Source organism: Apus apus, chromosome 12, assembly GCF_020740795.1.
Source record: "Apus apus isolate bApuApu2 chromosome 12, bApuApu2.pri.cur, whole genome shotgun sequence".
NCBI lineage: Eukaryota > Metazoa > Chordata > Aves > Apodiformes > Apodidae > Apus > Apus apus.
In genome coordinates this window covers 17911517-17925304 of record NC_067293.1, presented here as the reverse complement: position 1 = coordinate 17925304, position 13788 = coordinate 17911517, and the positions used below count along the sequence as shown (strand labels likewise).

The window sequence follows — 13788 nt, the reverse complement described above, 5'->3', positions numbered from 1 at the left end:
AAGTAGCTGATATTTGACAGTCAGCTTAGTATGAACATGGTTCTGAGGATTATGCATTTTCTTTATTTAGACTGAATAATTCTTAAAAAGCTTTTAACGTCATCGATAAAAAAACCCCCAGAACAATCCATCCCATGGTTTTCATTGTTACAAGTTATATAAGAACTGGGAAAGATCCACTGTGCCTAAGCCCTGTGTAATAAATCAAAGGGGTTTTTGATCAAGAATGCCCATGAATTGATATGGGTATTCCATAAAATTCCATTTAGGAAAAGGCATCCATTCTCCACCTGCTGCTTTTCCAGATTTTTCTAGCTAGTGGCTCAATATTATTGTATAGGGAAACACTATTTTGTTGTTTGGTTTGGTTTTTTCTGTGTGTTTTTGTTGTTGTTTGGTTTTGTTTGTTTTTTAAGAAGTCCACCCTCCAGCTTTTTTGCTTTCTGTAACAACTACTGCTTGGACTGCGCCTGTTGATGCTGTTAAACACTGGCTATATTGAAACAGATCTGGATCTGTACACTGGAGGTTGTGACAGCAGAAGTTCCTGCTGCCTTCCCCAGTTAATTAGATAATTTATTTTTTCTACTAGTGAATAAGCTAATTTTCTGGCTTTGTGTGTCCCTTTGCCTTGGATGAGAAGCCCCTTCCTTGGTGCAGTCTTGTTTATCTGGAAGGTTATATTTGCTTGCAGAAGTCAGCAGGAATCAATGTTTCTTTTCTTAAGGTTCCAAACCAACTTCAGCAGTCTTCCTCTCTATGCCTTTTTCCACACAGTTTCTGGTTGCCTTTACCTTTTCTCTTGCCTTCTTTGCAGAGTTTTTGTCCTTTTATCCCTTTTCTTTCTCTTTTTCCTCTTGTCACACAGAGGTAGTTTCAGTGCAATCAGTGTTCTTTTGAATTGTTAGGTGACCCTGGTGGCTCACGACTCAGCTCACCCTCCTGGGATGTGTGTGCTGGTGCTGGTGTGTTCCTGCTGTGCCCTGGGGCCACGATGTACAAGATTTCTGCCCTCACAAACCTGCCCAGTCACCACTGGCATTTCTCTCCACTGAAGGACACAGCAGCTTTAGTGCATTTCCTCCAGCATTGAGCACAACAACATTTGAAAATTGATTTTTGTTCCCATTTCACACTGATTTATTGATTTTAGGTGTTGTTTTTTTTCCACAGGTCACCATTCTGCAACAAGAGAGAGATGATTGTTGCATTGCTTGTGTTAGTCAAATGAGCTAGATTAATAGGAATATTAATTTGCTCTTGGCAGACCAAAGTGTCATCCTGGACAAACTGAGAACATGCTGTTGACTTTCAGGTTTTGTTCTTTAGACCCAGATTCCACAGCCTCTTGTATCTATACCCTATATTTGCTGTTGTGTGTATAAACCCTTGGGCAATTGTGATTTTTAGTATTCTGCTATGTACTTTTTATCTTTTAAATTATTTTAATGAGGAAATATGTTAAATATTTTCTTAGATCCTTCATCAAAGTGGTTTTGACTTCTTTGCCAAACTGGCTAGAGGTGGACTCTGACCCTTCCTTGCATCAGGGTTAAACTGCAGAAGTCAGGAGTGGTAGATGAATTTCTACTCAAGTGTTTTCCTTCTCTTTCACCCTAACAGCAGAATGAGCAACGTTGCATTTTTTGGAACAGAGTGTATAATTTTGTATACCCTCTTCTGTCATAAGGATCTCCTTGTGAGAGCAGTGATGGTTGTGACCAGCTGAACTGGCAAGGACCTTTCCTGTCTGCCCTCCCCGTAACCCCTCCATCTCACAGCCAGTGTTCTGTTGTTCTAGCCAGCTGCTGTAGATTTTCCTCTGGGAATAACGATGTAGCATGAACAAAACCATCATTGGGGCAGGAATTTCTGGGATAAATTACAAAGCCAGCATAGTTTACAAGAAGTAAAATAAACCCCACTGAAGTATTTGAAAAAGGAGAAGAGAGCAAATGTAACTTAGGGAGGGATTTGTGAAAAATTGGAAATGACAGTGTTTTGACTTAAAGATTACTTTCCTTTTGTGATGGATCACCCTTCACAGAGTTATTGTTACCACAATTCTCCCCTGTGAGACCTGCCCTGTCCACATCATTTGACTTCCCACAGAGAGAGCAACAACCTGTTCTTTTCCTCCATTTGGTTTTATAGGCATTTTTTCAATGTCCCTAATGCCAGAGAGAAAGGGACAGATCTTTATGTAACGTGCAACTATGTTTGTGCTTTTAATGTAAGACAGACCTGATGTTTGTTGACATCAATGGAAAGGTTCATTTTAATCTCAGTGGGTCTTATTGCCCACAATATGTAGCAGCTCTTTCATAACACTGGCTCTGAGTTAATGCTTAAATCTGATTTTTGCCAGCTCTGCAGGGAATTTCTTATCACGTTGGTTTGCTTCATTGTTTTAATGATCCTTTTTTTTCTTAATTATGCAGTTCAGAAAATACATGTTTTTAAGCTAAATGGCTTTTCTTTTCCCATCCTTTCTCCTTATCTTTTTTCTGCCTCCTTTCTTTTTCAGGTTTCCTTGACTTAGGCAATTTACGATCAGACTTATTTCCAAAATCGTACTTTGAAATAAACATTTCAGAGATGCTTCTTTTCCTCTACTCTTCCAACACAGATAAAATGTTTTCCTAGTCCATGTGGCTGGAATAAGGCTGTTCTTACCACAGATGTTAGGTCTCAGATTTACAATAACCCTTTTCCTTGAATTAATTTATTGCACCATGAAGGATTACCATGAAGTTAGTTACCAACTGTGCCCAAAAAAAGGCAGAAGGTGTAGAAACAGAGCTGCAAGCTTCTGTCTCTTTTGCCTGACACTGTAACTTGGGAATAGAGGTTTAATTTTATTTTTTACATATCAACCAGATGATGCCCCTTACTATTTTGTAGTTCTGAATCTTAGCTAATTTAAGTCTTACCTGTAAACAGAAATTATATTGAGAAAATTACATTAAGAGCACTAATGAGGCCTAAGTGGCTTTGGTGAGTCAAAATTATCTCCTTCTGTGCTCTTCCTGATTGTATCTTTACTGTTTTCATGCTGCAAACAATTATTGCCACGTTAAAAAACAGAAAATCAAAAATCTGCTGATAGCTAAATTTTGGCTTTCTGACACTTCACATCTAGCAGACACTGAGTTTTACACGGTAAGAGGAGGAACATTGGAGCAGCTCCTGGACTGACAGACAAGCAGAGACCAATGGACAAATTTGTCTTGGTGTGTGTTTGTTAGATGCTGTCGTGCTAGGAGCCAGCCTGGACCTTCAGTGATACATTTCTGTGTTCTCTTGTCAACTGCCACACTGTTTGCACCATTAAGTGAATGTTTTCTAAAGATGCCCTGGGGAGCTATTACAGAGCAGTATGAATAATACAAATTTCATATTTTGCTCTTCTGTCACACATTCTCTCTGGCACAAAGGCAGGTTTAATACATCTGACTACACAGTTTTCATAGGATGTCACATTCATTGGATATTTTCTAACTCTGAATACTGTGAATATTTATTTGTGGCCCCTGATACTACATCTTTAAATTAGTTTTCATTTTTGTTCAAAATAATTCAACTTCTGGTGTCAGTTTCAGTGACCTTTTCTGATGAGTTTCAGGCAAACATTCACTCAAAATCAATCTGGAACTGGGTTTTGGAATTTGAGATTATTTCTAAGAGTTGTTCTTGAGCAAGCAGGGAACAGAAATGTGAATTTTGAATGTTTGATAATTCATGCAGAACTTGGAGTGATCAGTTTTCAACCAATCTAAGCAAAAATATAAAATTACTCATTAAATCATTTTAAACCATGAACAGATGCAGAGAAACAGGATCCTGTTTGCAGGCCATCCCAGAACAGAGGAAAGGCTTAGGCATTAGCTTCAAACAGGCTGCTGATCTGAGTTTAAATACCAAACAAACCAAACTACCTCATAGTTATGAATAACAACATGAAACATGAAATTTTTAATGATTAATTTTGTATGGGATTTATGTACAAGTGACTATAGAGCTGTTCACATTACTTGTTAAATGATAAATGAGGATGATAAGATAATTTAGGACAGTTTACAGATGAAATAGTTGTGTAAATTTGGGAGATAAGGTAATGGAAGGAAACTGCAATATATCTCCCTGTATTTATGGAAGAGAAAACAAATAGGTTGCTTTCTTTTATTCAGTTCTTAGGCCTTCATAGTCTCAGTGTCTCAGCTGAATTATTTTGGCTTAATTGAGACTTAATGTGCTTATATACAGTGTGGCAGATAAAAGGTGTCAAATCTCTCTTCCTCAGACACTGTTTGAAAACCTGCAAGTAGAAGAACATGGACAATATTGATTATTTTTTGTCTACGAGGTAGTTCTTAGATTTCACATTTTCTGACTTCAGTTTCTACAAGCTTTCACTTCCCTGGCAGGTGGTTTGGTTATTCTGACCAAGCCCTCTTATAACTTTTACAAATTAATCTCTGGACACTTTCTAATCCCAGCATTCAGTCAGGCTCAGGAGCTACAGCCTAGTCATGTGCTTAGCTAATATTTTCTACTACAATTAAATAGACTAATTTTATTTGGTTGAATTAAATCACTTAATATTATCTAAGAAGGTATACTTATAAACTGGGAAAACAATAGTAATTTGGTTTTCTAATATGTTCTTGGTGAACTTCCTTCAACCTCTTGTAACTCACTTAGTGGTCCTGTTAGAGGTTTATCTGCATGATTTGGAAGAGTCCTACAAGAGGAATACCAGGAAGAATTTTCTTCTAATCATAAGCAAAACTTATATTTAGGCTTTCATGACATTGTAAGAAAAAGGTTTTCTATCTTGTCACTCTACTTCTTTGTCCTTCTCCCTGTTTCCATAATAAGTACCATAAAGGTTTAAAATGAGTATTAAAATGTTTAAGGAAGTGGAAAATATTGTCAGTAACATAGATTTCTTCCCTTAGTAGTATATGCTACATTGTGTAAGTTAAATTATAACTTTCTTGCACATTTTCTATAGATCCAAACAAGGAATCATACTTGTATTCCCCAGAAATGTCTATATTTGTGAATTACAGAATTGTGATTGTTTGCCTCCCTTCTCTGAATCTGCTTTTCTTTCATAGGCCTTGATGATTGTCTCCAACAATACATAAAAAATTTTGAAAGAGAAAAGATCAACGGTGAGCAGCTGCTGCACATCACCCATCAAGAGCTGGAGGAACTGGGAGTCACTCGCATTGGCCACCAAGAGCTGATCCTGGAAGCAGTTGATCTGCTGTGTGCATTGGTAAGTGATTTCCTGCCTCACTCAGCTTCATAGTCTGGGTTTATATGTTTCCAAACCAAAGCTAGAAGAATGTAGATGCACTTTACAGCTGTTTGTATTTCACTTCATTAAAGGACAGACACATACAGGCTTCATTCAGCTGTAAAGAAGCTATATAGGTCCATTTTATGATGGATTTATTGCTCTTCCTCTAACTTTCTTGCTCTTGCATTCAAATCCTGTTGACTGTTGCTACTGGCCTCCATATGGTTCTGTAATTACATGCCATATGCCCCTGTATTTCACTGACATTTGCCACACTACACTAAACCAAGTAGACCTGAGTGTTTTAACCATGCCAGCACACTAAAGGGTGGTACTAGGGAGCCAGAAGGTAATGCTAATTAGACTGGAAGATTGTTTAAAATGAGCTTTAAGACAAGATTGGAAGGATAAAACTGACTTTAAATAAAGTACAGACACGTGTCAGTTGAAAGGGTTTTAACAACATGCAAGCATCCAAATTTGGAGGAACGTTGCTTTTTTCATAGAACCAGTTATTCATTCAGTTAGCCTCTTCACAAAGTATTTGATCTCAGAAATTTTTTCTTCTCTGTTATTTAATTCCTACCAGCTACTAAAATGCAATTCATTCATCTAATTTTAAAGAAAAGTAACTGTGTAGCTGAACAGGATGTTAAAAGTACAAAAAAAAAGAGGCAATATTTAAATTATGTAGGTAAATTACATAAGACAGTGTCAGTGTTTTAATTCTATATCAGGAGTTCTGCTTTGGCACAACCAGGCTATCACATGGGATTTTGGTAAGATAAATTGTCTCCAGTAAGAAAACTGGCACATAAGAGTAAAAGAGAAAACAAGGAGGAAAAAATACACTTGATCTTAGAAAAAAGCAGTATGAAGTACCTTTTGTGATGCCTGTGTTTCTTGTAAGTACTTCTAACTACAAAATATACTTAAGAGTAGATTCTCAAGCTACATTACAGACTAAACAGCTTAGATCTCAGATCACAGGAATGTTTCTGGCCATGCTGCAGCCATACATGTAAACTGGTGCATCTTGCTTCACCCAACAGACTTTTGTGTTGTGTAAACATTTAAAATCACGCTGAAGTGTTTCCCTCTGAAGTGTTGTCTTCCACGTGAAAGGAACAGAAATACTGCTCCATCTTACAGTATCTACAGGGCAACACAGTGCTGTGCCCTGACACTGGTCAGAAATAGCAGATCCTAGAAGTCTCCTCTGGGAAAAGAAGGCACTTCAGTCAAGTGTGCCCGTTAGGGGGACCCTTGCTGATTTGTTTTATTATTAGTTTTTCTTTTTCAAACAGAAGAACTGTGCCTCTTAAATGCTGGCCCTGCTGCTGGTCAGGAGTGCAGCTCTGCTCTTGCTGTGCCTTCTCATGACCTTATTCTTTCTTTTAAAGCAGGATGGGGATTTTCTAGCTCCTGGCATCATTTATTTAGTCTCCTGCCTTTAAGATTTTACCCTTGCTTTCTCACTCTGTCTCTAAGATGCCTTTTTTTTTCACCCCTGCTTCTAAATGTTTATCTTCCTGCCCAACCCATGTGCTTTTTGCTGAGTGAGTCTGCTGCCTGCAGCTCTACTCTTGGGGGTATTCTCTTCCTTCTGACACTTCTGCCTCGCTGCTCTGCACAAGACATCCTTCAATTCTTGCAGCTTCTTACTGGGCCAGGATCACAAGTGAAAGTTTTACAAGACTAACTTAAGACTAAGATCATTTTACATCTTGTAGTATTTTACAAAAATTTTCACTTACGTAACCAGAAAGCATCATTAAGAGATTCTCTTAATCATTTTAAATAATTACAATATTTGAACAGTAGGAGATCTAATGGTGCATTTCTTAATAATAGAAATATGCTTCTGAAACACTGCAATTATATACTTATTCTCTGCTAAGTCTTGAACCATAAAATTTGACACTAAAATCTTGAAACACTAAAATCTGACTGCTGGTTACATGATGAGTGGAAATTGTCAATTAATGTTCATAATAGTAATGAATTTCTAGACTAGCTAATCTAAAAAAAAAAAATAAACCAAAACAGGAAAGGCCTTATTTTAGAAGTAACTTTAAAAAGAGGGGGGGGATCGGAGTCTCTGTTTTGCTTATGCCTCTGAACAAGAACAAACAGATAAATTACTGAATTGGTGGCTTAAGGAGCATGTAATTTTCCCCCTGACTTCCTGAGTTACATTATAAGCAAATTTGATAGAGTGTATGGGCAGCTGGAATACAGCCCCAGTCAGTGAGGTGTCAACACATTCATGCACTGAGTGTGTTTGTATCCATGGGCAGGATGTACAAAGTATATCTGTAGATTGGTATGTATGTATGTATACTTTTCAACACTTGTGAAAAAAATGGAGGGGAAACATCATTCCTAACAACCTGGTTCCCTATTCCACGTGTGGAGAGGTGGTAACAGAAGGAGCAATAGCTTGTTCTCTCCATCTGTCCCTCCCTTAGCCTGTGCTCCCAGGCCCACCCTGGCAGAGCACCCAGAAGGCTCTGCACACTGTTCTTCCTGTCAGGACCAGGGGCAGCTGCATCCCTGGGTCTGTCAGTGGATGTCAGGACTGCTTTGTGCTCTGCAAATCATCCACTCGCTGGGCCATGGCAGTCAGCATTGATTTTTATTTTTCCTCTATGTGGATTTCTTAATTGATTTCAGTTTGGCAATTGGCAGTGTCCGAGTTCCATGACCTATTTCTTCCAGGCAGCATTAGCAGGATGTTCCACCACATCTTAGCTAGCTGGGTTGTGTAACACTTGAAGCAGAACCATCTCCAATGTACTGTGGAAATCTCCCAGGTGAGCCCAGGCTCAGTGATGCATCACGTATTCAGCTGCACTTTGGTCATGGGTTTAGCTGCAGAACAGCCTTGTTGCTTCAGGAAGCCAAGAGGAATGTGGCTGTCTCAGCTCAAGCTCTTGGAGCAGACTGGAAGTGCCAGTTGTGATGCCACGTTTCCCATATGTGCTCCCAAAGGGCCTGGCCTCCAGCCCTCTGGCTGTTGGTGGGGTGGGGAGAGGTTGGTTGGTGGGTCTCACATCAGAGGGCAGAGCCTCTGCCTCTGTCACAGCCGTGCAGACCATGCACAGCACACACATCAGGCAGAGCTCACCATCATCACCATCATGAGGGCTCCAAGTGCAAGACAAAAATCAGAGGCACTTTCTGAGTTTTCTCTTCCCTGTCCTAAACGACATATTAGCAAGACTCTGAAATGCAAATTATTAAAGGCTGGGAAGGTTTATTATTATATCTTTGCCTTCAGTATGATTTTTATATCCACTTTTCACAGGTAAACATGAAAAAAACCCAACAACTGCTATTATGTCTTGGCTAATTGATTCAAGCCATCGTATTATTTCTGAATAAAATCAGAAGAGTTGCTATGAACATGTGCAGACAGTGATTTTTGCTTTGAATGAAGCTGAATTCAGAGCTTTCTTTAACTAGGCATTACAAGGGGAATACAATCTAGAGGAGTCCACACTGGAAGAAGATGACCCTGCAGTAGGGAAGGAGGAGATCTAAGAAATGCAAATAGGGAAAAAGAATTTGATACACCTGTGCATAGCAGAAGTGGCAATATGGTGATGTAACAGGATATGTTTTACCTTAAAAGTTAACTGTTTAAAAATGTTAGAATAACCTGGTTTTTGAAAGGGTAAAATTGAGGTGCAGAAGGTGATGGTATCTTTCTGTGTAGGAAATAAAGCACTGGCATTTTCTTGGGATCCCTCAGGTTGAATTAATGTGCTCTGAAGTGAAAAGTCATAGGTGAGTCTTACTTTCAGCTTTGATTCTTTAACCATTCTAGAAAGACATCTTTGAATAGTATCTTAATTATGAAGAAAATTGGGAATGATGTCTGTGGGGAACAAGTCCTATCTTCAACATCAAAGTCCTTTCTTACTAGTGTGGTCAGAAGCTGCTCTGCAATTATTTATCTGAAGTGACCTAAATAATATTAATGGACTAAAAAGTGCAGCCCATTTAGGGTTTTGGACTGTAATTTTATTAAAGTTGAAATACTCATTTGGATATGCATTGGAAGACTAGTTGTACAAAGGCTGACTCTGAAGAAGTAGTAGGGCCTGGGGAAAATAATTCTGTGATAGACAGGAAAAAATATTGGAAAGAAGAAAAAGGGAGTATTTTTGAGGTCAACATGGGTTGCTGCTCAGATCTATGCAAGTAAATGTAATTTAATTAGGACAGTATTGGAGTCAGTATATTGTTCAAGTCTGCACAAATTAAAATATAAACAGTCTAGTGGGGAGAAAGACTTTGATAATGAATGGAAGAGAAATGAATGTAAAATGAAAAGCATGCTCAAATATAGATGGTATCAAAAGTAATTAAAACTACTGTTAATTCATAAGCATTCAGCTAGTGAAATTAGGCTCTGTGCTGTGATAGCATTCAAGGAGAAATAAGGATGAGAAAATTTCTCTCTGCAGTTCCTGCAAAAGCTGGCAACCCAAGCAGGGTAGGTTTTCTGCTAGAAGGCAAAATGAAGTCACCTCTGGGTCAGCGTGTTGATAACAACTTGAATTTGCTTGAATATTTACTAGTTTTGGCTAAACAATGTATGGGACACAGCTACCAAACTAATACATTGGGGGTTTTCCTAACATATTTCTTTGTTAGGCACCTCTCTACCAAAATCACAACACTAATTGGTTGGTCAGATGGAAAGCAGTTTGCAGTAATTTATTTTGAAGTCTGCTGTGCTGAAGATGAAGCAGCCAGTCTCTCAGAGCTGTCTCTCTAACTGTTGGGAAGGTTGTGTCTTCTCAATTAGTATTATTCAAGTTTTGCTTAAATTAATCCTACTTTTAAATAGCCAGACCCACAGTGATCTCTCTTGAGATGCTTCTCATCTTTCATTCTGCTGGTAGACTTTTTGGTTTGTCAATACTGTGAGTATATTGGGAAGTATTTTTTCTTCACCTGAAGTATAATCAAGTTTGATTTTTTAACAAGTCATTGGGTATGTCAGATACATATTCCCCCCCCCATATTTCAGAGGTTATTCAAAGGTAATTGTTGTAGACTAGAAACTTCATTTTTTACATATATTGATGCTTAAATAGATGGAAATATGTCTTCTTCCTTGGCAATGGAGTGCCATCTCTCTTAGTGAGATATGAAGAGATATTCCATCTTCTCAGCCTAACAAGGAACCCCACACATTATCTTTGTCTGTACAAACAAATATGCATCCAGAGAGCTTTATTAATCTCAATTGGAAAAGAAGTTCAGCTTTTGGCAGTCCAGTGCTATTTATTACACTGTGCCAAGCCACTGAATTAATACTGTTGAATGGGTTAATTAATTATTCTACATATTAGAAAGTATTAATCATATTATCCTTAGTCCAATGGGCTGCTCCATTCTCTTTTAGCCTTTCAAATAATGCCATTTGGGCAAATAGACTATTTTAAGGATTGTTTCTTTTTTTTTTTTCCCCTCATTTTAAAACCTGTTGCATTTAAAAAAATATTTTAGGATCAGGACATGGAAGGAAGATAAGTTAGTAAAAAGAGTTCACAATAGCCTAGAGTATGTTTGTGCACTGGGATTCTACATGTGTATGAATTATAAGTTTGTCTTGCTGGTAAAAAGTAAGAAATCCAAGGTCTTGCTAAGCTGGGATGCTGGAAAAGGAGAACCTTGAATGTTATTTGTTGACATGTTATTTGTGTTGACTACTTGGTACAAAGGGAATTATCTCAGTGTGAAATGACCCTGAGTTCCCTTGCCAGACGAAAAGGCAGCTACCTGAGTTGTTGTAAGTAGAGAGCAAGGCAGAGGATCATTTTTCTTAATGTCTTCTCAGTTTTCTCTTCAAGGACCACTGCCTCCACACTAATTGTTCTAGAGTAGCATATGGCTTCCAAGATTTCCTGTTGTTTGCACAATAAAAATATTTTGGAATACTGTAGCAGTACCACCAATGCTAGTGTGTGAGTCAAGTCAGTAAAATTTTCAGAGGTACCCAGGCACAGAATTATTTTAAAGGAAATTTAAAACCCAAGTGACCTGTGAATTTGTGTTTTGTGGGTTAAGTTGCACGAGCAACTTGGGGTTGAGCTCTTTTGAAAACTTTATCCTCTGTAAATTTGTCATTCTTGTGCAGCAGCTGTGCCAGCAGTCAGGGCCACAGCACAGGCTGCTTAAGTGGTGTCTGCACAGCAAGCAGTCAAACCCAGGCTGGAAATGCCCCTGTTCACATCTCCCAGTGTGCACGTGAACTGTTGTCATAAGGTGTACAGAGCAGGAATGGCCACATTTGACTCAACTTCCAGCTACCTGCATCCAGAGCAAATGGGGAAGGGAGTGGCAGGGAGTGCACTGAGGGCCAGGTGAGTTCTAGCTGACCACATCTCACTCTCTTCATCAAGTAAAGCAGCCAGTCTTTGTGGCATCAGGCTGTCAAACTTCAGATAAATTACCTGAGGCTCTAAGTATTCCTGTGTCCTTCCTACTCAAAGCTGAGTTTATGTTAAACAAAATTTTAAGTAAAATGCCAATTTTCTGCATTGACTCCTATTTTAACTCCTTGAATTTATGTGCATCAGTTGCCTGTACCTCAAGACAGTGTTAACAGACTTAATAAGAGGTAACAGACTTTTGTTCTTCCCATCTTTTGACATAGTTGAAAGATTTCTTCTTGTCACACAAGAATTCTTTTTCACAAAATAGGGAGAAACATGTTCTATTAGAAGTGTTAAACTGTAATTTTCTTCTGAAAATGCATGTTTAAGTCCCAGTGAGAATGAGGATCCTAATCCATTGCAGGTGAGGGCAGTGAATAGGCTACTACAGGAACTACTGGATGCTTCTGAAAAATAAATGTACTTCTTTCCACTTATACATTTATAAAATAATCTATTTATAACAGTCCATTACTATATTTTTATGCCTGATTCTGTGTTTAGTAGCAGAAATGTATGCAAATGAATAGGCTAATGATATGGTTCTGAAAAACCAAATGTGTGTGAGGGTGGAGAACAGGGCAGGAGGAAAAATGCTGGCTGAAATGTGATGCAAATAGCATTGCTATAGTTATAATTTGTGTGCATTCTTCTACCCCTAGTTTAGGAGATGTTCATGGGACATTCACTTCTGGCATTATTCAGATTTCTTTTGAGTTCTAGATCTGGAAGACAATGATTTTGCTTGTAATTTCAGCCCTTCTGTTCAGTCTCTTCAAGGCTGATGATAGTGATCACAATGAAAGGATGGACGTTTTCCCTGCATAGTGATAGAAGAAAAAAACCCCTTAGGTTCAGAAGGCCTCCTGTATTGCATTGCAGTCTAGTTTCCCAAAAATCAGTGGGCAGCACAAAGCAGGAGAGCCAGCTTCTGTTTTATAACCTTGTTCCCCTACTGCCTTGCTCCAATATGCTGAATTTCTGAGTAAGCTCTCTTGTGTCCCAAGCCACAGACTAGCCAAAATTTGGATACTTGATTTGTCTGCAGCAGTTTTGTCTCCTAAGGATGCTTACCTAGCCTTTGTGGACTAATTAGAATTCACATATCCAATTAATTTATATGAATTTATATGAATTACTGCTTTCCCTAGCATTTCAGTGTGAAGTGTATGGAATAGCCTGCTAGTTAGACATGAACAGGCTGTGCTGCAGAGGACTCACATTTTAATTTCTTTTTCTTTCTACACAAGAGGAATTGCAAAAAAATAATGCTTATAATATGTGCCCTGTGTCATCTCTTACCTTGTGACAAAATGAGCTGCTAGATTTCTGGGTGGCTTTTGATAACATTAGTGTCTATTGGATTAAACTTTGCGCAAAAATCTTGAGAGCTTCCCATCAGTGCTACCACAAACATGACTCTCTTAGGTGAAGTAGTGCTTTACACCTTTCTTTTTCCTCTTCTGCATCATATTTGTGGGAGCTGAGAATGCATTTATGTTTTCACGGGGCCTTGAGGAGAGTGGGCATTTGACTTTTTGCAAGTCTGTTAAGTGTTGACCACCTTGAAGGGCTGAAGCTCTAAGCTAGAGTGTGGGAAATGGTGCAAGTCAAGTTAAACTTTTTAGATCACTCTGGTTTTGCAGTGGCATTTGTTGTGTCATAGTACTAGCAGCAATGCTGTCATACAAAACCATAGGTACAAAACTGGCCACCTCTCACAGCCTCTTGTTTTTAAGAGTCCTGGTTTTATATAGAATGCCATAAAATATACATGCTGCAGAATATAGTGTCTCAAGTAAATGTGCTTTTCAGACAGCATTATTATGTTATAATGCTTGACAGTAAACAACTGTGCCTTCATTTGTGTAAAAGGGGGCAGTGATTTGGAACTTCTAGAGCTTTGTAGCTGGAATGCCTGATTCATGTAAACGTACACAGCAGAATAAAGGACAGTGAAACTTTTGTGGAAAATGGCTTAGATAACTGAATCTTGGCCAAGTGTATTTGGGTGAGTACCCA

General features: G+C 38.5%; 1 protein-coding gene across 1 annotated transcript in view; it reads left to right on the top strand.

The window, feature by feature from the left end:
- Positions 1-13788, top strand: part of LOC127389682 (connector enhancer of kinase suppressor of ras 2-like) — a 183101-nt gene that overhangs the window by 62083 nt on the left and 107230 nt on the right. Inside the window, exon 2 of the mRNA XM_051630420.1 lies at positions 5124-5287. Coding sequence (XP_051486380.1) covers positions 5124-5287 — 164 coding nt within the window. The remainder of the gene's footprint in view (positions 1-5123; positions 5288-13788) is intronic.